Here is a 27,988-nt window from a genome sequence, read left to right as displayed (position 1 = left end):
ACGAGAGGCTAGGTTACAGCAAGCCATGAAGTCATCATAGTATATTAAATAAAATGATGGTGCTTTCACATAATAATTATAGTAGCGCTTAAGTACCATTTGTTAGGTATCACTATAAATGATGGCATAATACATGTATTTACAAGCTGCAAGTCAGTGATGTTTCTCACTTATCTATTCCTCATCCCTAAGACCACTGCTTGTAAATTACCTGTTAGAACTCCATGACGTAGACAGAAGTAGACACAGGTCTGTTAGTTCTGAATCGTCTGCATAGTGTGCCTGTCCAGGGAGGGCAGTGGTTCCATGGAGCATTATATTGCTCTTCTCTCAAGGACACAGGAGGAATTGTTCCTTCACAAACTTACATATTTCATGAGAAATTGTGCAACAGTACCTCATTTGGAATAATCAGTGTTGGAAGATTAATAAAGAACTGTAAAGGACTTGATATAGCTGAGAATGAACCAACTGCTTCAGTTTTATAACCATTTTCTTCTAAGAAACATGTCAGATTTCAGCCCAGAAACTTAACAGTGAACACAGATAAATGTCTATTGTTTTTAGCCAATGGCATATGGGTGTACACACAGAGAGACATAGAGTAATTGATCATGATGTCTTTAGTTCATGCTAATGTTAACCTAAGCAGTAAAGAAAACAAGAACTCAGGTTCATTCTAATTCTAAACTACAGCAATATGTTGAAGTATATCCTCACCCTCTAGGAATGCTCTTACCAGCCTCAAACAGGAACATGGTAGAGCTGTTCAGGCTTCTCGGAACAGAGAAGGGGGAGAAGCTGAAGGGAAAAGGGGTGGGGGGAAAGCTGCTGCTGTGCTATAGTGCCATATTGTTCTAGAGCGCTCAGGTTTGGAGCTGGTTAGCCTGATAAAGATATTATACTATATGGATTTTGTAATGTTTCATATGGTCAACATGGCTGTCTTTTTCCCCCTCATTTTTTATGTGACTGTTTTGCTTCCAAACTGAGTGAACTCAAGTGGCTCCAAAACATCTCCCCCTTCACACAACAGCTCCTTTATGTTTGCTGATTCCACTCCATGTTCCTGAAGGTGATGGTAGGATGCCTGAGCAGCTGGACGGAAATACTGGTAACTTGCTTATTCATACAGAGAAGGGCCTTGGACTTTAAGTATAAGGCTCTTAAAATCCTACCTATAATTTGGGCTAAAAAAAGAGGGAATTACAGCTAGGGTTCCAGATATATTCCATCTTCCTTTATATTGCTTAAGATAGTGGGCTGAAATACTTCAGCAGCATTTATTCTGAGGATTATACAACACTCTAATTATGTACTTTTAACAGTGATCTTCAAGTTATACAAAAACCAAGCAGATTTGCAACCCTCTTTTATTACACTGAAAAAGAATAGAAGAAAGTAACAGCAACTAGAAATATTTCTTCCTTACACATTAGTACCATAGTTTCCCCTGCCTTGGGGTTATCTCCATTGCAAAGAAATGTCAGCTGTTCATGTAAGTTTATGAAGCTACTATTCAAACAGTGTAAGTGCTTCTAAACCAAGCTCACTTTGATGTAGAAAAAACATTGTGAGCCATCATCCTAATTGTGACTAGACCTCATGAGGACGACATTAAGCCCAACGAATTTGTTCCACTGGTGTTAATAGAATTTATTTATCTAAACGTACATGTGACTGGGCACTAAGGCTCAGTGGTTAATGGAACTTATTCCTAAGTAAGTATAGATGACAGCCTTAATCATGGCTAAGTATAGCTGGGTAGAGGCCTCTCAGTCAAAGAGTCTTCAGACAACTAAATCAAAATTAACGGAACACTGAAACCAGACTTTTGTCCCTTCAGGACATTAGTTGTCTCCACGAACAGTGCTCTGATACCTCCCATATTTGATCAGTTAAGGCACAGTTTTATAATAAAATCAACAACAACTTTCACAATTCCAAACAAAGAATAAGTGATACTTTCATAGTTACTACTTAAAAAAAAACACAGATTATTAATTACCCTAGCTAACATTTGATTTCTATCAAGTTTTGTTAGCCAGTTTCAAGCCTTTGTTTCTATAATTCTAGCACTAATCTTTTTATTAACCGCTGCTGTATTACAATACTCCCTTATTCACACTTCCAGTTGTGAAAATGCAATACTTTCTTACTCCCATTTCAAGCAACAATATGGAACAGATGATCACATTACATATAAAAACAATTGTAAGTATTTTATTAAACTAAGCAACCCTTCTTAATTGGTCTTTTTTGGTGGGCAAGTTCCATGCAAAGGTTTGCTGGTCCTGCTGTCTCTTCAGAACTTTTTTTAGGCTTCAGGCTTGCTAATAACGGAGAACTCAATTCCATGCTTATTGAGTCTGTCAATAAGTTTTGTATTAGAGAATGCAGCCCCAGGAGTATAGACACCACCTCTGTAAAACAGCCACACATTTTTGTTAGTGACATGCAGCTGCCAAAGCAAACCTAAATCTTTGCCAACAACCAGTATTCATATGGACAAAGCCATCCTGTTTTCTTTAAGTAAAAGGTCCCCTCCCCAATATTAACCAAACAGTACATGGTACTATGAACTGTCAGCAATAAGTTCACTATTTAAGTGAATTTAAGAACTTTGTGTAGAAAAGTTTCATTACGTAACTGAAATGACTGACAGTGGGCCATTTACATGTAACAGCAGCAAACTGAGTTAATTAACACACTATTTTCCAGGTCACATGCTGCCATCATTTTAAATATACAACCTCAGATCATCGTGATTAGAGATTATTTCATAACATACAAACTCAACCATTATGGGGTAAACAACCTACAGTTAACCTAAGAACTAATCATAGGTTAAGTGTGGTTTGTTCAACCCATGATTAACCCATAGTGTCTGGGTTTGTACTTAACAAAATAACCTCTGATCGGGCTGATCAGAGGTTGCATATTCAAAATGGGGGTGGTAAGCAACCCCAACTAATTGTGGGTGAATTAACCCATGATTTGCTGCCATTATGTGCGAACTGGGTCACCATAATCCTATACAGGTCTACTCAGAAGTAAACTCCACTGAGTTCAATGGAAGTAAATAGGATTTACATCCAAGTGAATAAGACTGCAGCCTAAAATGCTTTACAAATACTGAACTTAACATGCAAGCTCTGGTATAAAAATGAAATATCTAGTAAGATCTGAAAGTTTACATTCTCTCCCAAATGAACAAACAAGTGATACAGTAATTCTGTGGTTTACAAGCCATTGAACTTCAAATGGCCTAAAGCTTATGTCTTCCAGCCTGAATTAAAATCACTCCCCTATACAATGATTATTACTGATATTCTTAACATAGTTTTACCACTTCTTTACAAGAGCGGTATTTGACAAAATCCCATAATCTCTCCCTCCCCAAAATGCAACACAGCTAAATGTCAGAACAGATCAAGGTCAAATTACCAAGAGTTTATTGTTTCTAATGTTATTCTAGTATAGGCAGCCAGATCTATGCCAGCACCGAATAGATAGTGGCTGAGAAAGTGCACCCGACACTGGCTTATGAAGTGGGAGGGAAGAGTAAGTATAGCACAGAGCTCTACGAACTCTCTCAGAGAATTACCGGATGCATTCCACCCTAGCTGTTTGAAAGCACTGTGATCGGCAGGAGAGTTGTACAATCCCTTGGGGCTTATTTTTATGCTGTGAGAGAGTAGCCCTGATCTGTAGGTGAAGAAGCTAAAATAATAGAGCCACATTTCACACCAAAAGAATTAAAAACAGGACTCACTTTTCAGGAAGGGAACTCTTGTCCTTTAGAAGTGCCACAGCTGCCTGAACCATTGCTATGGGTGTAGCAACGTAGCCAACCTCTACAAAGAGACAACAAGCAAACCCCACACACCCCAGTTATGCTCATCAGTTGTGAATAACTTTGGATGGCAGATGAAACCAGAAACCGTATGACGTATCCCTGTAAATACTTTCCCACAAAGTCCAAAACTTCTTGTTCCTGGTTGCACCATGACCTTACTGCAAGAATCTCTAACTTCCTCTTGAACCCTGTGCATGTGTTTTTTCCATTTCTGTAACCCACCCCAACTCATTAAGTCCCACCGGACCATTATTGGCCCTGTTTACACATCAGAACGACAAACTGTGGTTTAATTAACCCACGATTTCCAGATTGCACGCTGTGCACAAGCTGCATCTACTTTGCACAATCAACCTCCAATCGAGCTGATCATAGGTTGCTTTGGGACAGGCCAACCTGGACACTATGGGTTATTTGTGGGTTAAACAATCCAGAGTTAACCTAATCGTAGGTTAAGTTTGGGTTGTTTACTCCACGAATTACGAAATAGAGCCTGGGTTTGCACATCATGCAACCTCTGATCAGAGGTTGATTATTCAAAGTGGCAGCAGATCACACACAGCACACACCCTGGGTAACTAACCCACCATTTGCCACTATTGCATACGAACCGGGTTAGTATTTAAAATTTGCCTCTCCTTAGGCAAATACCTTTCCTTCAGCCAACATCTTACTAGTCTAGAGGACTTTTCTCTTTTCAGGCTGTACATGCCTGTTTACTTTTATCTACCATCTTTCTGCTAAAGCACTGAAGGGAGTGCTTAGTCTGAAACATGATACAAAAGGGAAAAAATAATGAGGAAAGAGAAGCAGCATATTTAGGTATCAATTTTCATATTGTTACATAATAATATTACAGAATGTCCAGGTGATTCAGTCACTGCAGGAGTGTGCAAAAGGGAGAAGTCAAATGGCAACTGGCTGAGCTGATGGAAGAGTGCCTTGCAGCATCCTTTCCCTAAGATGCAGCCAGGCAGAACAAGTCCATATCCACATGCACTTTGACCATCACAGGCCCCTTTATATAATTTATGCCTCTATGTTACATTATGGACTAGTACTGCAACATACATTCTTATAACTACATGTTGCAACAGTAATTGCTTTCAGTGGCTTGAATCCAATGGTGTATGAGTGGAACACACTGGTTCATTCAAACTGGCTCCCATGTGCTTCTGGAGAGCCACCTGTCCCTCATGAGCAATTTTTGGGAGGTGATAGGAAAGCCCTGCTGAACAAGTGAAGTTCAGCTCATGCATATTTATATTCTAAGCCAGTAAGTCTGTGTGATAAGACTAGGAAAAAAATATGAAATCAGAGTCTAGTGTACCTTCGATAAGAGGTTTTAGTCGCCCAGAAATGGACGTATTTCTAAATAATTTGGCATATTTAGGACAGGGAAGGGGACCTTGAGCCCATAGGCCTTACATGACCCACAGGAGGTTCCCGTCCCTTCTGTCTGAGACAAGGCAGTTTTTCCTGCTCCCCCATACACACTGCATTTAAGCTTTTTAAAAGCCTAAATGGAGGCTTTTAAATGGAGGTACCAATGGGGTTTTTAAAAAGCCTGACTGCAGCAGAGGGGGGGGCAATGTGAGTGTTTAAATGGGCAATCACAACACAGGGCCACATGCCAGAAGTAGGTGGCCCTGCCCACATTTGGATATGGCGCAGCCCACTGCTAACGTGCAGCCCTCCAATGTGCTTGCCTGGAACCAATTTAATCGCCAGGCTGAAAAACATTATCTACTCTTGCTTTAGCATGAGACAAACAGGATTCCACAGCCTTAGCAAAATTTTAATAAGAAAGCTCAGGCAGTGCTGCAAACTATGGTTTAAAGGACTGGAAACAAAACTTACACACGCCTGTCTTCCCTCAGTTATCTTGTTCAAGTATCAAGGTTTTAGTCAAAAGCAAGAATTGAAGTGGTGGTGTTGCTGAGTTTAGTGATGATTTTCATTTTCCCTTGAGGGAAAAAAAACTTCTGTGAAATGCTGCACCTCTTTGTGTGAAGTGATGTGCAGATGTCTAATTTCTGTTCACATATAGAAGGGTGTATTTGGCAGGCTCTCTTCCCACAGCCTGATGTTTAAGAAACCTCCAACTCTACAAATAGAGGCTGTCACTTTAGTGTCTGCCTACACAAAAATCAGTTTGTAGTAAATATACTGTATTAAAGTGGAGTGTTATTTATAGTTGCTTGCTACAATATTGTTGCTCTACCTGGTCCCCTCACTTGGGTGCAGATTTTAACATTTGGTTTGCTCTGCTGTGGATCTTGGCCTGTGCTGTATCCCTCTCCAAAAAAAGTCATTTCAAAGGATGACCCTTTCATCTGCAGTTCAAAAGATAGGAAATAAACAGTATTAGATGTCCAGGCAATAGCACAGTTTACATCAAGCACGCCTTACTACTAATACTACTGAATTACAGCCCAATTCATGTATGTTTCTGAAGGGCATGAATGAGAGCCAGTGTGGTGTAGTGGCAAGAGTGTTGGACTGGGAGCTGGGAGATCTGGGTTCTAGTCCCCACTTGGCCATGGAAGCTCACTGGGTGACTTTGGGCCAGTCACACACTCTCAGCCCAACCTACCTCACAGGGTTGTTGTTGTGAGGATAAAATGGAAAGGAGGAGGATAATGTAAGCCACCTTGGGTTCCTTGCAAGAGGAAAAAAGGCGGGATATAAATGCAATAATAAATAAATAAATATAAGGTGATAATTACAACCAGTGATTTTACTACCTCATTTTGAGAGAAAGACATGTATGTAAAATAGCTCTTTTGTGGAACGAACTCAATTACTACTACTATTTCTGACAGAATATCTCAGTTTCAATCCTATGCACATTTTCCTAGGAGTAAACTCTAGGAAACACACTGGAACGTAATTCTGAGTAAACATGCATAGGAATGGATTACGCAGTTTTTCACATACGAAAATCCTGATAGAATGAAGGGCAGTACATAAGTGTTTTTACTGTCTCAAGGGGATGCACATTGCACAAACTGTAATATTCTGCCTGTATTATCCATCTGCTGGATGTAGCCGATTGCCTCCATGAAGCAAACATGAACACATCCAATACAGCAGATCTCTATTAAAATAAAGAGTGCTGCACATAGATTAAGCATGCCTGCTGGATTTAACCTTCTCAATATTGACGAAGTGTTCTAATTACAGTACCCACAACTAGAAGACCAGTCGCTGCTTTACTTGACCCATTCATTTTTAAAGGCACTGAGCTACTTTCTTTGCAATTTTTCCAGTATTTAAAATACTGTCTCCACATAGCAGATTAAGGAATTCTCTATTGTTGCTGTTAGTAAGTTAGTTGATAAAGATGTTGACATTATAGTGTTTTACATATTAATAGTTGAACAGCAATCAGAATTCTAACCTTAAATCTGTCTATCAGAAGTGGCAGTACTCGGATGTCCTTGTGTATTTGAATATTCCCCTTCTATTTAGAATATTGATCTTTTGCTCTCAAGAAAGCTCCATTATGAAACCATTATTTATACTGCATCAGATATAGTGATGTATTGTGACCTAAAGGCTAACTTACTAATGAAGAAATGGTGGTAATTACCTGTTTTTCTGTTGGTCCTTCCTTTGTAAAATATCCTCCAGAAAAAAATCCAGGGTACTAAAGTAAGAAGATCCACAGTAAGTTTCAGAATAGTAAGACAAGACTATCAAATTAAAAAAATATTTAAAAACAAACCTACTTTTATCAGGAGCTTTCTTCCAAAGCTGAACTTCACAAGCATTAAAAATAAAAGGCCAGCAAACATTAGCTTAATGACAGATCCAATACCACCCACAGTGCTGTAAGCAGCATACTGCACCTGAGCAGAAGAAAGAATTCATATCGATGACAATGAACTGACAGTAATTGTTCAAGAGAAACTCACACATTAACTTTTCTGAAATGTGAATCTCAAGAGCCATAATGCACAGAGAATCAAGCTGTACATGGGTGACAAAGAATAAATCAAAGAATGGCTGAATATGGTTATCAGGTTTAATCATGGTCTTAATCATTTGTAAGAACATCTCAAGACATTAAAGAAATTGCATTTTTATTTTAGTCCTACATCTGCAACAGCACAGACTCAACAGCACCACGATTATCCTATCCCCAGGTACTGAAAAGGAGAATTTCCTGCTTAAAAACAAGCTGAGAAGTGTGCTACAATGCCAGAGATGGAGAATGCCTAGCCTGCCCCCCTCCCCACCGCTGCAAAAGCACACTAAGAGCACAGGTTTTAAAAAATGCCATGGCATTGTTTCTGGAGGAGCACCAGTAGCCCTGCTGCTATTTGCTACTTTTGGTTTCATTCATCTAAAAAAGCAACATGAACATTCCCACACGATTGGTGGTGGGGAACATTCAGTAGTAAAAAAATTTAAAAAAAACTTTCCAAAAGTTCATAAAGTAGCAGATGCCTGAAAGTCTCGTGCACAGCAATCCTACTTCTGTGAGTTCAGCGGGACTTACTCCCAGCCTAAGTGACACACACGTTCAGATCCAGCTATTTCATTGAAGACATGTGTAATAAACCACAGCCCCAACCCTCTGCACCTTAAGGTTTTCTTGCCTACCATATACTCCTTCCTTCCCTTGCAGCAGAGCAAGGAAACCACATAGATCAAAGCTTTTGCATAAATACATAAGCGGATGTTTTCCCCTTAAGTTAATCCTGTCTGGCAGGAACCTGAGGAAAATCTTCCCAAGTCACAACTCCTTCCCCAAGTTCTTGTAAATGGCCAGTACTAATGGACTCATGTCCACAGATATCCTACATAGCCATTTTACTGCCTTTTGACTGGATATTTGTCCCCGACCCCACTCTGCCACGATCATTGCCCATCCCAGAATACACATAAAATAAGGCAGTTTTTGTCTCCATTTGCCCTAAGATTGCTGCTTGCTTCCTTCAGCCTCCAGAGGAGTTCCATGTAACTATGCATGTAAGTGGTAAACTCACTTAGAAATTGTATTCATGCAACATTAGTCAGAAATTGCTGTTTATTTTGTTTTTATGCAATCGCTGATTTCTCCTACTCTTTTTAACTTGAATCTTCCAATAAATAACTTAAATTAGAAGTCTGGAGTTGAGCAATGAGCTTTGTTTGAACATCATTTTACTAATAAATCCTCATGCCAAAAGGTACCTGATTATTTAGAGGTCTGTCTCCCTTCCCCTTAAGAATACCTCACATCTGGATTCCACATCCAGATTTTAAAATATTAACATGGGGTGGCAGCTGTTGATTATTAAAGAGAAAAACACCTCTCAGAACTGTTCTACTTTGCAAGAAAGGTGGGAGCACGAGTTCCTTTGTTATAATGAGACAAAACTAATGTTATGAATACTTAAGTAAACTTACAGGTGTTTCCTGCAGATGCATGTGCAAATAGCGTTGAGTTCGTTTTACTACAGAGGCATCTGATCCCATGAATGGAATGGAATACTGTTTGAATTCATTACTGTAAAACACTGCACCTCTGCAAAAATAGAAGCCAAGACAATCAAAACTTAGCAAAATGTCTTTAAGCCAAATCTCCGTCTGTAACTTGTCCTTTTCAATGCATCGTTACCATGTTTCCTTTTAGGAAAAGCCTTGAAAAACCACTTTATTTAACCACTTGAAACCTATTGACTGGATTTGTATGACACAACAACTCACCATGGGCAGTCAGCCATGATGGTTGTCGTGTTGTCCAAACGCGGTGCATTCTCTGCAGTGGCTTAATTTTCACGAACAAGCTACCCTGAGAACCCATGGCTTGTTGCAGAGTTGGTCAATACATAGTTGGTTGTCGTGCTGTCCGAACCCAGGAAAGTGATTTTATCGTGGGTTGCCGGGATCGGCTACAGATCTTGTGCCACTCTTCGCGATCTCACCAGTGCTGCCTCTAGCCGCCCTCACCAGTGAATGCCCCTCTACCGATGCCAAAACAGCCCTTTGGAAGGACTGTCACGCGTTCGCCACGTAAAAAATAAATAAATTGGTGCCTCAAAATTACACAGATGGGGTTGTAATTTTTTAAATTATTTTTTTCTGTCTGTCTTTCGCAGGGGCACAAGAGGGCACTTTTACCCGTGTAGTTTTGCCTGGTCAATTTCCTTGTACCTTTCAACTGTGAAAGGGAGAAGTGAAGTAGAGCAATTAACATAAAAGGAAATTGACAAGATAAGGCTCCACATAGGCTAATTTGTGCACAGTTGCAAAGGACCAGGGGAGAAATAACAGTAACAGAAAGGAGCGGCCCAGTAGGGCAATTCAGAAGCACTGAAACTGTGGGGGAAAAGGTAAATGGAGTAAGTGCTCCAAAAGCAGGGGGACAATGTCTCCCCCTTGGCAATGTGATCATCTCTCATTTAAGTGTTGGACTGACACTTAGCGTCCTCCACCTTTTCAGCACTTCCCCAAGTCTCCAGGTAGTGCAGAAAGGGGAGATGTTAACTCCCGCCACCCTTTTCACTGTTCCTTTTCAGAGCAGTTACTGCTGTGGCTAGTGCACTTCAGCAGATGTGCCCAAATCTCCCTGACAGTTTTTTTTAAAGCCTGAGAAGGGAGCTGCATGGATCACAGTGAATGGGGCTCCACTGGGGGGTGAGGGTGTAAGTACTGCTGGTACGGGTGCCCCATTTGCTCTGTCCCATTCAGCCACCCTCTAAGGGCTTTTTTAAAAACAACTGTCATGAATATTTACACAAATTTAAAGGCTGGGAAGTAAATGGGCGGGGAAATACACTCAATTTAAGGGTGGGAAGTACATGGGGGGGAAATTGCACAGCTACAGTAACTGCAAAAGCAGCAGCAAAAAGCAGGGGGGAGCCAATACCTTCCTTTCTGGACTTGCTGTAGATTCGAGGAACTGTTGAATGGGAGGACACTGAAAAGTGTTAGTTCAACACTTAAAAGTGAGAGGATCACATTGCCAAAGGGGAAATATTGTCCCCACCACCTTTCGGTGCACTGACTCCATCTGCCTTTTCTCCCTGTTTTTGGAATTAGGCTACTGGGTCCTGCCTTTCTCTTACTGTTATTTCTCTGCCAGTCCTTTGCAACTGTATGCAAATTAGCCTATATGCAGCTTTGACTTGTCAGTTTTTTTGCAGGACACCTATTGCACTTAGGAGCTCCCACTGAAAGCTGTAACATACAAAGACACCGACAAGGCAAGACTACACGTATCGGACAGGCAAAAGTGCGCTCTTGCTTATTTGTGAAAGAACAGGGTGGGTGGGTTAGTAATACATTTGCGTGCTCCCAAAACACCAAAAAAATAATTTTTAAAAGGTGGCGAACAAAAAGGGATAGTGATCAGAGCGGAGAGGGGGCTGGAGCGAGGAGTTCTGCCGCAAAGGTGCCTAGGATACATGCCGCAGCCCGCTGGAAGACTGAGGGGTAAGGAGGGGAGAACAAGCCATGGCAAGCCCGATCATCTGTCGGGCATACTGTGGGTTATTCAGCAAACAACTAAGACATCATGGCTTATTTGCAGGGTGGCTTAGCATGACAAGCAAACCTGCCCATTTTGAGCTATGTAAACATTCGCAATTAAAAAGGCACTAACATATACATAAATTTCTTATACCTTCTCCTAAGTTTTGCTCCGATCACTGGAAGGGGCTTATGTCCTATTTGCTTTCGAACTTTCTTGAGATTGTCTTGATCTGCAAGGCCATATACAGCTGATTTCCAGGTCCCATCATGAATACAGGCACCCTGTTAAAACACCATGTTAACTCAAAGTACTGTATTTGAGTAGCACTCTACTTTTAATTGCTTCAGTTCACCTGTACCACTACCCACAATAGCGAAAACACATCTTACTACAATTACATACACTGAACCTGTTTCAGAGATTAAATCAGAGCACAGCTGCTCCTATGCTTCACCACCTAATCATTTCACATCCCCACGCCCCCCACCAAAAGATGATCATTGTGTCTGTTCTTACGGCAACAATCACTTGCTGCAGGAAGGAATTGAGAGTATGTCAAACTAATGTCTAACTTAATCTGTTACTACTTTTTGAAGGTGACCGGCAGTGTTGAGAGTTGACAGCATTGATGAGAGAACACAACATGCACAGCTCTGGATTTTGGATGGAAGTTTTTTACCCCACAGCTTTTTATATGGCCAGGAAGGAACCTCTTTCTGCTCAAGGATCTGTACTGATAGACTGGGATGAGTTTGATATTACACTATTCCTCCTCCAATAGTTTTATTTCCCTCCAAATATCTCACATTTGTAATGAATTTTAAGTCGTATTTACCCAAAACAGCAGCAAATCATCTCATTTACTACACAACCCTACCATAGCAGAAACCACACGATCAGGTTGGGCTATCACAAACTGATGTTGTGTAACTCTCATACTGCAACAGCTATGCCAGGACAAGCATTGAGAGGTGATGTTCTGCTGTCTGACAGTTTTGTAAACTGCCGTTACTGCTTCAAAAGCCAGCTATTAGTTCAAAATATTTGTATTATCCTCTCGAAGTTTAATGATTTCATTTTATATGATGGGCGCGTACTGCAAGCTTAGCAAAATAAGAAATCGACCAACCTCTGGGCCAGATTTTACAGTCAGAAAACTTTCAACTGCAGTTAAGGTACCTTTAAGGGAAAGAGTTGGTTATTATTTGTGATAATAAGGAACTAAATAGTAGTTTATATTCCAGTAATCATACTGTCAGATGAATGATGACACTTTGGCATTAAAATATTTTCACAATAGTGTATACTTCTAATTAAGATTACAACCAGAATGTTTAATTCACATGAGGCACATGGGCAATCCAAAGGAAGGGCAAATTTTTCCACCATTTCACCCAAGATTCCTTCCGTACTGAACCATCACCATGTTTTTAGCCAAACATACCCAGTTTCAACTGCAGAATCCTCCTACATTGTGACTGCAAATCAAGCACACAGTGACCCAAAGTTAACCCAAAAATTACCCATGGTTTGTTGTTGGGTTAAAACAACCCAGGAATTGCTGTTGTGACGTGCGAACCAGGCCTTTGTGTTCTTTGCCCACAAAGACACAGAGACCAGATTTGGAGAGATCTGCATACAGAATTAACAGACCCTGTTTCGCCCTGCTTCTGGTATGAAGTGTACAAATGGCTCATCAAGATATTGCAGGGAATGGAAGGTTTGCATGCACTTCCCACATCCTCATTCAGCTTTCCTTGTTCTATTCCATCAAGGAACATAGGCTTTTTCCCATGCAGCAGCAGGATTGGTTTATGTCATCTAAGTAAACAGTTTCAGATAAATTGAACCAAAGGCATTTATAGCTCCACACCTTAAAACAGTATAATTCTGCTATTCATAACAAAATTATGTTTGCAGTAGAAGGAGATATGAAAAGTAGGGCCATTCCACTGGCTCAGCTCCTTCAGGCTCCTCTCTCCCTCAACTGTCATCTGGCAGCAGTCATTCCATCAGGCTGCAGCAGAGGGAAAGATGGGAAGCATCAGCTCTGCTGAAACACCAGCTCCATCAGACTCCTCCTCTCCCTGTTTGTATTCCAACTGGTCATCATAAGAACTACCGCTTAACTTTAAGAGTTGGTGCCCAAGCTTTTCTTTCTCTTCTCTCCTCCTCTTTTTAGACTGTAAGCCTGTGATCAAGGATGGGTTTTTTTTTTGTTTTTATTGATCATATATAAGCTGCTCTGGGACATTTTTTGGTTAAAGAGCAAGGTAACACTGTTATAAATAAATAAATAAATATTTTATAGCAATAATGTCTGTCCTTATTAAGAAGGAAAAAACTGAACACAGGGTGAATTGTTGCCCCTGACTACCCAAACACCTTTAAACCTGTCACAAAGAAAAATATTACTCTTTCCACACCAGTTATCGAAATACTGATCAAGCAGAAGAATCACCTTTCAAATTGTTTCTGGTGTATAATACTCCCATATCTGCTGGAATCGAGTCAAAACCACAGCTTCCAATAATATATACTCCCTTTTCTGCAGCTTTGTCATTGTAATTCAGATACATTCCTTCCAGAAACTGAAATAGAAATGCAACAACATTGTATTGAAAAATTGACAGCGCTCTCATGTTCAAGGTAAGATAACCTCCACAGCTGTGTCACTGATACCACATTAACTGGCTGATGGTCCACCTTCCAAAGTTATAGACATTTGTTCTATATCTCAAAGCACTTAGGGTGCAATCCTATGCATGTTTAGACAGAAAAAATGCCTATAACTTGCACCATGCTGGCTGGGGCATGCTGGGAGTTGTAGGCATTTTTTGTCTAAACATGCATAGGATTGTGCCTTTAATGATGTAATGCTACAACATGGTTATATTCAATTATGAATGCCCAACACACATTTACAGAGTTATACTCAAGACAGTGACAGATCCCCCTGCAGGTGTTGTGTTGTATAAGTTAATGCCCCATCCTGCCACTGCTATTCCCACCCCACTCTCAGGGTTTTACATAAGATGTAAGCCAAAACACTTAACAAAGCAGTATTAAATCTCTCTCTGTTTGGTTAGTTATTCACATACATGCGCCCACACCTCTATTCAAATCTACCTTAAAAGCAATCCAGACAAACTGATTTTTTACACCATCAAATGAGATAAAACTTGTAAAAAATTTATTGCCAGACAAGCCTACTACCTATTTTATTTTTGCAGATTTCACGGATGATTGCCAACATAATCTGGATTGTGTTTCTGAGGCCTTGGCACCACAGCAATGATATTACTATTATGCACGTGGACCTAGGGCATCTCAGGTCCTAATTCAACTGAAGATCTGCCACTCCTCCCTACTTTCATTGATTTTCAGAGATGAAGTTTTGAGAGGGTTTGTGAGGGGACACACACACACCATCACAGGCATATTCAGAGAAATGGATACAGCTGCACATGTATAGGATGGGTGTAAGAACTATTATTCTTGGGTAGCACAACCAAGTTTTATATTTGAAGTTAAGTCAATATTATTTCTGCATTATGGTCAGATGTGCAAGAACAAATATTAAGCAACATGTATTTTGTGACCTAATGCAAACATTACTTCCAAAGTAGTCTGGTTTGCCTTCTCAGTTCCACATACCTGAGGTTCTCCACTAATGTCGACACAACTTGCACCATTCTCAACACAAGCTTTCACCACAGGCTCTCCAAAAAACCTGTACTATAAGAATACATAAAATGAATTACTTGTTTGATAAGTTACATTACACTGACTACTTTAATAAACAGACCAAGCTATCTAGTTTTCTTAATATTTTTAATAGGGCTATCACCAGATAAAGAAACCTTAGATGATTAACTGAGTTTCAATCAATTAATGAATGGAATTAATTGTTGTGAATTAATGAATAACTAATTGTTGTGAACCACCCAGGGAATTTTGGGTACTGGGCAGTATAGAAATATAATAAATACATACATATGTCTTTATTACATACATACATATGCTCTTATATGTCACCAGCATAAAATGCATTTCTGCTTTCATCTGTCCCTCTCACAGGAAGGGAATTTATCTACAGTGGCACATGCAACATTACCATTTTTAGAAGTATTTATATTAAACACATTTTTAAAATGTGCTGCCCAATTAAATCAAGGGTAACTTTTCAGTTGACCAAGATATTTGTACCTGACTAATCTGACTAATTAAATTAGCTAAATACTTCAACCCTAATTATGAACTTTTTAGGATTAGACTATTTCACTTATGAATGGCTACAAGATTCTCTACTTGATAGGTCTCTAGAAATGTTAAGAGTTGTGTGACAGAAGCTGAACAAGTCTAGTCTTTCTCATCATTGAGCTAAGCATTCTGACCTTCTCCCCCTTTCTACCCACTGTGGCACATGGATCTGCAAGCCCTACGCTGCCTGTGATACCGTTAGAGGGTGGGCAGATAGGCTACCATGCTCCAATGACTAATCTCAAATTTATGAGAGTTGGTCCAAATTAGGCATGAAAAAAAAATTAACTGAACAAAAGCAATATAACATACTTTATAAACAGGAAACTTAAAAAAAAAGCATGACTACCCATTTTATCCGTTATAGTTTTTTTTTTATTAAAATAAATCTGTTGCCACTGTCTGATGATTTTATGTATTATATATTAATGCTGGAATATACCCTGAGTTCATGAACACAAAAAGTGCTTTTTTCATATTCTTTGCCCACAATTTCTATGCATGTGCATAGCGTTTAAGCTTCAATTGCTAACCTTTCTCTAGGTTAATGAGCTGGCAGAACTTTGAAACCGAAAGCATCAAACAATAAAGCCCATCCTCTACATCTCCCTTCCCATAGCTACAGTACACTTCACTAGAATAGACAGAACTAGCAGCATGAATATTTTCCATATATAGTAATTTATCAGCTATTTGCTTTTCTTAGAGAGCAATCCTATGTCCCCTAGACAGTGTCTGGGGGAGATAGGATTTTTCCGTTTCCCAGCTCCGAGCTTGTACACAGTGCTACAAGCTCATAGACGGGAAACCATGCTCCCTGCCCCTCTCCCTCCCCTCGTAGCCAGGCGGAGGGAACCATGGCAGCTGCCCCTTCGTGCCTGTCTGGGCTCATAACACAGAGCACAGACAGGGCAAAAAGGGGGCATTCCCAGGGGCAGGAAGGGGACCGTGGAGGCTGTTTCAGACAATTTCCTTTGCGGTCTCCAGCCCCGTTCCCGCCCCTTCCCCGAAGCTGCACTTGACGCCTGATACTAGGCTGCATGGCAGCCTGAGCACAGAAGGAATCCTCTATGCTTCAGCCACCCTGCATTGGATAGGTGGTCGCCTCTGACTTCAGAGAAAGTTGGAGGCAACTGTCTATCTCAATAGGATTGCACCCTTAGTAACTGCACATACGAACAGAAGGAAATCAAGAGAATAAAGAACAGTGCTTGTAGAATTCTTGTTACCTGATGTTTGGTCACACACTCAGTTAGGAGAATAAGTAAGTTCAACCCACTATTATCACTGTAGTACATTTTATAATGGCCTCAAAGGACTTCTACATTCTTGATAATTTGTGGAACAAATGGAACTGTGAAATTCTCCCTAAAAATCAGCCATGCTGATCTGTACTCAGACCTATTTAATGCAGTACTTAAGAGGTCTGATATTTGCTAGGGAGAAGACATAATCCAGTTTCACAAAATACAGTAGGTCAAACTATTTCAAATGTCAAAAGCTAGTACCAATTTCCATCCATGTCTCTGACATCACTGCTCCCCCAATTCTTTTTAAATTTTAGTGGTATGAACATTAAAATTAATAAAACAAGAATAAGAACGGTGTTACAGAGCAGGATTTTGCCTTTATGCTTTGAAGTTTCTTTTTTCATTCAGAGTTTGTTAAACCAAAAGATAAAAATAATGTTTGATCTTGCAATATACTAAGGAAACTTCATTTTACTGTTGCAGCATAAGAACCTTGTATTCATTCATTAATTTTTAAATTGGAAGAAAACACTTACAGGTCCTACGCAGTTCAGAACAATAGCAGTTTGTTTAGCCATATTAGCGAGAGAGGATGGATCACTGACATCACATAGTATTATGCCAACTTCTGACTTCAGCTCTGTCTTCCCTGAAAATTGAAAACTAAAATGTTATGAAGGAAGCCAAATACTATTTAATTATTTCTCTCCAGTCTCCTTTTTCCTTTTTCTTAACTACCATTATTTGGTTGTTAATTGTGAGGTGACTAGAAATGAACCAAGGCCAGTTTTCTTTAATTTTCCAACTACTTTTAGTAAACCGGTTATTTTTCTTCTATAACAATTCCACCCCCAAATATACCTTTTCAGCACAAGCATGCATGTAGGAAGATGTGGCACCTCTTGCTACAACATGACAAGAAAATGTCAGTCTCAGGTGGGGCCAACTTACTATCTTTCTGGCCCTGCCTGGCCCTGTGTTGCTGCCTGAAAGAGACGTTACCTCCCAGGTTGGAGCTGGAGAGAAAAACACTCCCCCAGGCAGCTTATTGCTGATTTGGGCCAGCTGGGCTCAAGGTTCCTGGGACAGCTCTTGTTATCTGCCCACCCTGACGCGGGCAACAGCGCTCCAGCGGCAGCGTTGCCAAAGGCGTCGCCTCCAAAGGCAGGGTCGACCCTTTGGGGGGAGCCGCTTCAGGGGGGATGCAAGGGAAGGGCCACCCCCTTAACATCTAGCTGATTAACTCTGCAGCTTTATATGTGAGGCTAGCTGCTCTCCAACAAAAATTTTGTTATGTGCCTGGGAGAGAGGGTATGGGGCCAAGCCAGGGCATTTGAGGGGGCCCCAATTAGTGTGGTTACAGGTCAAGGGAGATATGGCTTTGGGAGGAGGGCTAGCTAGTTTAGAGGAACATGGGCCAGACAGTTAATGGCTGTGCTGTGTTCTGGGCCTCCCCACACCTGCAGGCATGGTGATTGCCCTATCAGCCTGCCCTCAGGCCTCCAGATGCTGCTGTTAAATGCCAGATCAATTCAGAATAAGACCTCCCTTATCCATGATTTAATAATGGATGAGGTGACCGATCTGGCATGCAAAACAAAGACCTGGGTGGGTGAGCAGGGCGGAGTTGGTCTCTCTCAGCTCTGCCCACAGGGGTACTTGGTTCAGCATCAGGGAGGGCGGGCAGACGGGCCTATAGGAGTTCCGTCTCCCTCTCCAGGCTCCCTGTCCATGTGACTACTGGTATGGAGTGACTGCACCTTGTGTTGGGCCAGCAGGACAGATTGGGGATTCTGTTGGTTTACTGCCTACCCCACTGCTCAACAGACTCTCTACCTGAGCTGACAGAGGTGGTCTTGGGTGTATTGTTCATGCTGAGGGCACCTTTGTCAGGGGTGGCTCAAGATTTCATGGTCTCCATGACAACCATGGGACTGTCCCAACATGTCATTGGCCCAACGCATGTAGTGGGGCATACTCTAGACTTGGTTTTCTCAACTGGACAGGGAGATGGTGATCTGAAGGTAGGGAACTTTGCTTCTGTTCCTCTGTCATGGTCAGAACATTGCTTGCTGAAGTTTAGACTTATGGCAGCTTTTCCCCTCTGCAAGGGTGGGGGACCTATTAAGATGGTCCGCCCACGGAGGCTAATGGATCCAGATGGTTTCCAGAGGGCTGGGGAGCTTTCTGGCTGATATGGCTGGCTCTCATGTCGAAACCCTGGTCAATGTGTGGAATGTAGAAATGACCTAAGGAGACTGTAGACCCATCTGAGGCCTGCTGTAATTCCTTTGCTAGGCACTTCCAGGATAAAATCTCTTGCATCCGCCGGGACTTAGACGCCAGTCTTACAGCAGGTGAATCTAGTGACGTGTCCAGAGCACAGCCTTGTTCTGTTTTCTTGGATGAGTTTCAGTTGGTACAGATCGAGGATGTTGACAAGGTGCTTTAACTTGTTTGTGCAACCACTTCCATACCGGATCCTTGCCCCTCTTGGCTTATAAAAACTGGCAGGGAAGGAACAGCTGGCTGGGCCAGGGAGGTGATAAATGCCTCCTTGAGAGAGGGAGCAGCCCCGGGCCGCCTCAAAGAGGCGGTGGTGAAACCACTCCTAAAGAAACCCTCCCTAGATGCAGAAAATCTTAATAATTTTAGGCCAGTGGCCTAAATTCCTTTCCTGGGCAAGGTTCTTGAGCAGGTGGTTGCCAAACAGCTCCAAACCCTCTTGGATGAGACTGCTTATCTAGATCCATTTCAGCTGGGGGTCAGGCTGGCTTTTGGTATGGAAACAGCCTTGGTTGCCCTGTATGATTACCTATGTTGGGAGAGGGACAGGGGAGTGTGACCTTGTTGATTCTCCTTGATTTCTCAGCGGCTTGTGATACCATCAACCATGGTATCCTTCTGGGGCAACTGAGTTGGGAAACACTGTATAGCAGTGGTTTCACTCCTACTTGGATGGTTGGCTCCAGAAGGTGGTACTTCAGGGATATTGCTCGGCCCTGTGGACTCTCCAGTATGGGGTTCCGCAGGGGTCAGTTTTATCCCCCATGTTATTCAACATCTAGATGAAACTTTTCTACAGAAAGTAGAGGTAGGATATAGAGGATCGGCTATCCTTGACTTGAACCTAACCAACAGAGATGACTTAGTGGGTAAAGTAGCAGTTACAGGAACTCTGGGGGAAAGTGACCATTTAAACTTGAGTTCATGGTTCTAAAAGAAGCAAAAGCCAAGTGTAGCCAAGCCTGTACCATGGATTTTAGAAAAGCTGATTTTAATAAACTCAGAACAATGATAAGTAAGGTCCCATGGCAAGTGACTCTAACGAGAAAAGGGGTCCAAGATGGGTGGGAGTTTTTAAAAAAGGAAGTTCTCAAGGCACAATTACAAACAATTCCAACAAGAAGAAAAGGTGGAAGACAACAGAAGAAGCCAATGTGGCTTCACAAAAAGCTAAGAGATAACCTGAAAACAAAAAAGTACACATATGGGAAGTGGAAAGAAGGCCAAGTAACAAAGGAAGAGTACAGGCAGGTAGCACAGAATTGCAGGGATGGCGTCCGGAAGGCTAAAGCTGAGAACGAGCTGAGGTTAGCGAGGGATGCTAAAAACAACAAAAAGGCTTTCTTCAGCTACGTGCATAGTAAAAGGCAGAGGAAGGAAATGGTAGTTCAGCTATTAAATAAGGATGGCAAAATGATAACAGATGACAAAGAAAAGGCAGAAGTGCTCAATTCCTACTTTGGCTCAGTCTTCCCCCAAAAGAGGGTCTATGACCCCCCTGGCAAAGGCAAAGTACAGGCTGAAGGGGCAGGATTGCAGCTTGAGGTCGATAGGCATATGGTCAAGGAACACCTAATGACTTTGAATGAGTTCAAATCTCCAGGGCCAGATGAACTGCATCCTAGAGTAATAAAGGAACTGGCAGAAGCACTCTCAGAACCACTGTCTATTATCTCTGAGAAATCATGGAGAATGGGTGAAGTGCCAGATGAGTGGAGGAAGGCTAACGTTGTTCCCATCTTCAAAAAGGGTAAAAAGGAGGAACCTGGGAACTACAGACCAGTCAGTCTGACATCAATCCCTGGGAAAATTCTGGAGCAGATGATAAAGCAATCCATCTGTAAGCACCTTGAAAACAATGCAGTGATTACTCGAAGCCAACATGGATTTGTCAAGAACAAATCTTGCCGGACAAATCTGATCTCATTTTTTGATCAGGTAACCTCCCTTGTGGACCGTGGGAATGCTGTTGGCTACTGAATCGGACTCGAAGAGTGCTTATCAATGGGATCTTCTCAAACTGGGGAGAGGTAACGAGTGGGGTACCGCAGGGCTCAGTCCTGGGGCCAGCGCTCTTCAACATTTTTATTAATGGAGGACGAGGTGCAGGGAATGCTGATCAAATCTGCAGATGACACAAAACTGGGCGGGATAGCTAATACTTTGGAAGACAGAAACAAAATTCAAAGTGATCTGGATAGACTGGAGCACTGGGCAGAAAACAACAGAATGACATTTAATAGGGATAAATGTCAAGTTCTGCACCCAGGAAAAAGGAACCAAAGGCACAGTTACAATATGGGGGATACGTGGCTCAACAACACTACAAGCAGGAAGGATCTTGGAATTGTTGTCGATCACAAGCTGAATATGAGCCAACAAGGTGATGTGGCTGCAAAAAAGGCCAATGCTATTTGGGGCTGCATTCATAGAAGCATAGCTTCCAAATCCTGGGAAGTACTAGTCTCCCTCTACTCAGCACTGGTTAGGCCTTATCTGGAGTACTGTGTCCATTTCTGGGCACTGCACTTTAAGAAGGATGCAGACAAGCTGGTGAGGGTTCAGAGGAGGGCAACAAAGATGATCAGGGGACCGGACACAAAGCCCTATGAGGAGAGACTGAAAGAACTGGCCATGTTTAGCCTTGAGAAGACTGAGGGGAGAGATGATAGTGCTCTTCCAAGTACTTGAAAGGTTGTCACAGAGAGGAAGGCCAGGATCTCTCCTTGATCATCCCAGAGTGCAGAACACGGAATAATGGGCTCAAGTTACAGGAAGCCAGATTCTGGCTGAACATCAGGACAAACGTCCTGACTGTTAGAGCAATAGGACAATGGAACCAATTACCTAGGGAGGTGGTGGGATCTCCCACACTGGAGGCATTCAAGATGAGGCTGGACAGCCATCTGTCAGGGATGCTCTGACTTAGATTCCTGCATTGAGCAGGGGGTTGGACTCGATGGTCTTGTAGGCCCCTTCCAACCCTACTATTCTATGATTCTATGAAACCGTTGAGCGTGGTCATCAGCAGTTTTGGAGTGCACTGTCATCAGCAGGCTGATGACAAGTAGCTCTATCTCTCCTTTTCATCTTCTTCAGGTGAGGCTGTGGATGTGCTAAATTGGTGCCTGGCTGCAACAATGGACTGGATGAGGGCTAATAAACTGAAACTTAATCCGGACAAGACTGAGATGCTGTTAGTGGGTGATTCTGCTGACCGGATGGGTACTCAACCTGTTCTCGATGGGGTTTCACTCCCCCTGAAGGAGCAGGTTTGTAGCTTGGGGGTCCTCCTGGAGCCATCTTTGTCACTAGAGGCTCTATTAGCCTCAGTGGCATGGAGTGCCTTCTACCAACTTCGGTTGGTGGCCCAGCTACACCCCTATCTGGACAGGGATAACCTGGCTTCAGTCATCTATGCTCTGGTAACCTCCAAGTTAAGATTACTGCAATGCACTCTACGTGGTGCTGCCGTTGAAGATGGTTCGGAAGCTGCAGCTCATGCAAAATGCGGCAGCTAGACTGATAATGGGGACCAGAAGGTCTGAACATACAAGACTGATTCTGGCCCGCTTGCACTGGCTGCCTATATGCTTCCGAGCCCAATTCACAGTTCTGTATATTTTGACTATAAAGCCCTACATGGCTTGGGACCACAGTACCTGACAGAATGCTTCTCCCAGGATTAACCGACCTGTATACTACGCTCTACATGTAAGGCCCTGCTCCGAGGGAGGCTCAGAGGGTGGCAACAAGGGAGAGGGCCTTTTCAGTGGTAGCTCCCCATTTATGGAATAATCTCCTGGATGAGGCCTGCCTGGTGCCAACATTGTCATCTTTTCGGTGCCGGGTTAAAACTGCCCTCTTCTCTAAGGCATTTGGCAGCGTATAATGAGTCTCTTGATTGTCTCTGGCTGATTGTTTTAAATAATTTCAGATATTTGTTGTTGTTGTGTGTTATTTTATGTCACTATGTGAATGGTTTTTATATTTTATATAAATGTATTTTAATGGTTTTAATTTTTGTGAACCGCTCAGAGAGCTTCAGCTATGGGGAGGTATAGAAATATAATAAATGAAATGAAAAATCTCAAGAAATTATGGAATACTATTTAAGAGAAATACAATGCAGCAAGAAAACCATGCAAGTGAGTAGCAAATATTGATCACTGTGTCAGTACAAATCTGGTTTTGGAAATCAAATTAAATAGTAATTTTGTCCTTAAATGCTTTTAAAAACAAACAAGCCCAGCAGTCTTAGCACCACAAATTTTGTAACATTTACACATACAATATCAGAACCAACACATGTTTTAAGTCATCAATTCAAAAGCCTCGAGCTGTGAAACAAAAAACACAAGTCTCATCTGAAAAGTATTAGCAAAACTGTTACGGCATTTTAAACCAGCTGGGATAGTCACATGAAAAACTGCGTGAAACTGCAGCAATGTTGGAGTCAGCTACACTGACTAAGGGAGCAACTCTATGCTTGCTGGAGAATGCTGAGAGTTGTAGAACATTTTCTGCCTAAACATGCATAGGATTGCGCCCCAAGGGTAAGAGCCTCTTACCAGAACAACCTGGCATATACAAGTTAGGACAAAGTAACAGAGTTAGTAGATTCAGAAGCAAAAAGTTTGCAACAGCAAGGACTAGCTAACTGAAGTAACTTGCACGGTTTATACAACTGCAAAAAAACACACAGAAAAGTACTGACATTTGAAACAAAATAAAAGCCCGTGCATGCAACTGAGGCTGCGGTCTTAGGCAAGCTTACTTAGAAGTAAGTCCCACTGAAATCAGTGGGATTTACTTCCAAGTAAACATCCACAGGACTGCATTGCCTAAAACAATTTGAACACCACCAGTTCAATACAGTCATGTAAAACTGTATTCTTTGTTGGCAAACCAGAAATGACAATGAACTGGCAAAAGAAGCATTGAGCCCTTTGGGATCAAAACGTGCACTCACAACCAGTGTTGTGCAGCTGGGGTTGGCAGACTTGGGTTCAGTACCTACCCACTGCCAATTCACTATTTCTCAACCTCAATTCTCTATGCTAATATTGGTGACTTTCCTCCTAATGTCGCCTGGAGAATGAACACAACCGAGACTGTAAAGTCCCTTGAACTTAAAAGGGCTATTTTGTAAAATTGCAGTAATAGGTTCTCTGCCTTCCCAGAATGAAGAGCAGTTGAATCCCCAATCTGCACCGAAGTCTGTGCAGATCCATATCCCCTGCTCCCAAGTAGGTTGATACTGGTGTTGAAAACCATGGTCTGCAAATCATAACTCCCATTATTGGCTTGAAAACAGGTGAGGGATGCACAGAGATATTCTCTCTACATTCTCACCTGCCTGGATCAGCAAAATGTGATAATGGCCACTGGCTTACATGGCTTCAAAATGGAATTAGACAAATTAATCCATAATAGGTCTATTAGCAACTACTGGCCATGATAGCTAAACAGACCCTCCAGCTTCAATGCTCGTGGGCATTGTGGAGGTGTCTAATCAGCCACTGTGGGAAACAAGATGCTAGACTAGATGGATCCAGCCAGGCTCTTCTTATGTTAACCAAGCCCACCAAGCTTTATCTTACAGTTCGGCCATGAACAATTCTTTCTCCTCTCGGCAATCTATGACATCCTCTCTTCGTTTCTCCATCACCCCAGAAAGAACTCATAATACTAAGGTCAATGTCCAAGACGCGTCATCAAGCGCTGGTGCATTTGTGGCCTGATGCAGGATAGTCCTGATAGGGCACCTGCAGAATCCGTCACACAGCTCTCCGTCCCTATTGTGAAAGCACAAAGGGCAGGGACAAAGAAGCCCTTCATCTAGCTGGACGAGGGCCGAGTTCTAGTCCCCATTAGGCCATTGGGCCAGTCATCGATTCTCACAGGGCTGCTGTGAGGAGGAGGGCCATGTAATCCGCCTTAGGCTCTTTGCAAGAGAAAAGAAGGCAGGGAATAAATGTAGTAATACATAAATTACAGAAATAAAATGCCAGTGTACGCTTATATCTGGGAGTAAACCGCACTGAGCTCGGGGATACTTCCGAGAAAATGTGCATAGGGTGTCACTTGATTCACCTGCCCCCTCCCCGGCTAATGCTGCCCCACCACCGCTTTTCTGCGGCGCCTCTCATGTCTGGGGGAAGCCCTTGCGGCGGGGGGCGCGGCGGGGCGGGGGAGAACAGGCCTTCCGCCTCGGACTGTGAAACAGGCCCGGGGGGGCGGAACGGGGCGAACAGCGGCGCCACGCGAGACGCTCTCGCTCTCCTTCCTACCCAGTTTCGCGGCCGCTCTTTCGACCACAGCCTGCAGCTTGTCCCGGTTCCTGCCGGCCACGGCCCAGCGGAGCGAGCCGCGCAGCTCGTCCTCGGCAGCCACCCGCGCAACCTCGTTGGCCACGAACTGCCCCGTGAAGCCCGAGGCCCCGAACACCACCAGCTGGAAAGTCTGCCCGGTCGCCATGGGGACGAGAAGAGCCCCTCGCTCAGCTCGCGGGGGGAGGCGGCGGCCGCGGCACACTGCTGCGCGCCTCCCGACGGCGACGGAACAGAGCGGCGAGGAGGCGGGGCCGGCCCGCGCCAGCCTCGGGCTCGCTCGACGTCACGTGGCTAGCAACTCGCGCGATCGCCCCGCCCGCCGGAGGCGCCTCGCTCAGAAGCCGCCGCCTCCTCGGTGGCGCGCTGCCCGCGGCGGAATGGCTACTGGCCCCTGGCTCCCAGCGCTGGCCGGGGCGCGGTGGCGACTGGCCCCTGGCTCCCAGCGCTGGCGGAGCTATTTCGGCAATGAGGCAGCGCCTCTCCCTGGAAGTAAATTACAACATACCTAACGCCTTGCTGCCCGGCACTGCCTGAGGCAACCGCCTTATTTTGCCCAGTGGTAGGGTCTGCCAATTGCAGTCTGTGTCCAGAACTTGACTCTTCTTACGCTCTTGCTACACCCCTTTGCGAACAGCTTTTTAGTCTGCATGGTTGTCAGTCAGGGTAGGCAACCTGGTGCCTTGCAGATGTTTTGGAGTACGGCTCCCATAATCCTTGACCATTGGCCATGCTGTCTGAGACTTACGGGAGTTGTAGTGCAAAACATCTGTAGGGCATCAGGTTGTCTATCCTTAGTCATATGAGTACTGAAAGAGAGGGACAATAGTACTCAGTGCTAAAGTACATGCACTGCATGCAGAAGTTTGATTGGGGGCATCTCTAGGTAGGGCTAGGAAAGAACCCTGCCTGAAACCCTGGTAAGCTGCTGCCAGTCAGTGTTGACAATACTGGGCTAGAGGTGCCAGTGGTCTGACTCAGCATAAAGTAGCTCCCTATGTTCCTGTGATGGACTTGAGCACGCTCCGGGAGAGAGCGCAGGACAGGAAGGCCTGGCGTGCTATGGTCCATGGGGTCACGAAGAGTCGGACACGACTGAACAACAACAACAATGTTCCTATGAAGGGGCATTTTAGTTGGCTTCATATTCTGTGCGAAAAGTATCCATCTCCATTCAAGATTCAGAATTCTTTGGAGATAGCTCACTAGTCATAAGCCCGTTACCACACTACTTCACTGCAAAGTATATAGGGAATGCAGATGCGAAACATCTGCCTGGGAGTGGGCAGGGAGGCAGATGACATCTACAAAGAGATCACCAGACCATTATGGAATTGGTATCTGCACCCTCTGGTCTGTGGTGAGAACACACCAGCCAGTGAGAGAGCATGGGTAAGAGATCAAGGGAAGATGGCAGTGGCTGCTGCAAGAAACAGCCTTCACTCATCAATGCTATCTCTTTTTCTCTCTGGATGACAAAGATAGCTGCTCCTCTTTGCCACACCACCCAGATTTGGAGAGCAACTGGAAGCAGAGACAGCTTCTTGCCACCTCTGCTCATTTCCCTATTGCTCGCTTGCTAGATAGTTGGGATAAGGCCCAGCAGGCCCAGTCTTCATTGCCATGCCCACACCACATAGTGAGCAAATGGCAGTGGTAGCAACAAGGTGCTAACATCTGCATTCACTCTTGCTTGCTTTCTCTCTGGGCAATACAGGACTGGGCCCAGTGCAGACAGCAGCCGATCAAAGAAAGGGAAGCAGCAACTGCAAAGAGCAGCTGTTGCCCCTACTAGCTTGCTTGTATTCTCTTTCTCTGGGTAGCACGATGGTTAATATTGGGCCTACAACACCACGCTGAGACCACTTAACCACCGCAGTGCCCAGTGAGAGAGAAAGATGCATGCACACACACACACACAAGTGAGAGAGCGAGGCGATGACTCCTTGCAGCTGCCTACACTCACTTGCACTTGCCCTCTCTCTCCGAGCAGCAGAACAATCAGGTTGGGCTGCTGCCTCCACTGCTTGCTTGCTTGGCTGGCAAGCAGCAACAAAGCCACAGCCTATTTCATGCAATTGCTGAAGTTAGCTGTTTTGTGGGAGGCTTGAAAACACTTTTGTCTTTTGCTGATAAACATGGATTAATGTAAGGCTGTAGTCCGAAACACAATTTACTTGGAAGTCAGTTAAATTTAAAGGGACAGTCTCTGGTTGTATTATTTTTAGAGTGCAAACCCCAGTGCCTTATTCACAGTCAGATACATTGGGGTGGAAGTAGCGTGCTAGAGAGTACTTGTGCAAAAGTTAAGCATGAGACAGACATGATGCTAAGGTATCCTGTGGGAGAAAGTCTCCTGCAAGTGGAGATGTATTATTTGGGGTGGACCAAAGCTTTTTTTGAGGTGCATGAAACCCCTAGTTCCTTATGTGTATGTCAACAATAATTGACATGGAAGCATACTGGGAGTAATTTGTTTAAAAATGAAGCATTGGTCCAGACATAAAGGTAGGTGGTATTGTAGGAGACA

The 27,988-nt window shown here is 43.2% G+C and overlaps 2 protein-coding genes across 2 annotated transcripts in view; one reads left to right on the top strand and one right to left on the bottom strand.

Moving 5' to 3' along the window:
• LOC146359868 (kinesin-like protein KIF28) overlaps positions 1-29 on the top strand; it is a 62,597-nt gene extending 62,568 nt beyond the window's left edge. Inside the window, 1 exon segment of the mRNA XM_084828303.1 lies at positions 2-29. Coding sequence (XP_084684429.1) covers positions 2-29 — 28 coding nt within the window.
• SCCPDH (saccharopine dehydrogenase (putative)) lies at positions 14-25,687 on the bottom strand. The gene is made up of 12 exons (XM_084828304.1): positions 25,420-25,687; positions 17,377-17,489; positions 14,985-15,065; positions 13,789-13,918; positions 12,457-12,506; positions 11,478-11,608; positions 9,260-9,377; positions 7,594-7,713; positions 7,455-7,511; positions 6,084-6,195; positions 3,776-3,857; positions 14-2,423 (listed from the first exon to the last, which is right to left on the bottom strand). The coding sequence occupies exons 1-12, from the start codon at positions 25,604-25,606 to the stop codon at positions 2,318-2,320; spliced, it is 1,287 nt and encodes a 428-aa protein (XP_084684430.1). The 5' UTR covers positions 25,607-25,687; the 3' UTR covers positions 14-2,317.
• Between the last annotated feature and the right edge of the window lie 2,301 nt (positions 25,688-27,988).

This window comes from Heloderma suspectum, chromosome 1, assembly GCF_057233095.1.
Source record: "Heloderma suspectum isolate Gila_16-S chromosome 1, 16-S_ref, whole genome shotgun sequence".
Classification (NCBI taxonomy): Eukaryota; Metazoa; Chordata; class Lepidosauria; order Squamata; family Helodermatidae; genus Heloderma; species Heloderma suspectum.
The sequence above is the reverse complement of the archived record's forward strand: the minus strand, read 5'-3'. Positions and strand labels throughout refer to the sequence as shown.

What these genes read in the sequence shown, in the direction of transcription:
- SCCPDH (XM_084828304.1), bottom strand. Translation starts at nt 25,606, where the DNA reads ATGGCGACCGGGCAGACTTTCCAGCTGGTGGTGTTCGGGGCCTCGGGC. An exon ending in GGAGCAAAACTTAGGAGAAG is followed by an intron (nt 9,378 to 11,477) that starts GTATAAGAAATT and finishes CTATTTTTGCAG; the next exon opens with AGGTGCAGTGTTTTACAGTA. An exon ending in AAGGACCAACAGAAAAACAG is followed by an intron (nt 6,196 to 7,454) that starts GTAATTACCACC and finishes TTTGAACTGCAG; the next exon opens with ATGAAAGGGTCATCCTTTGA.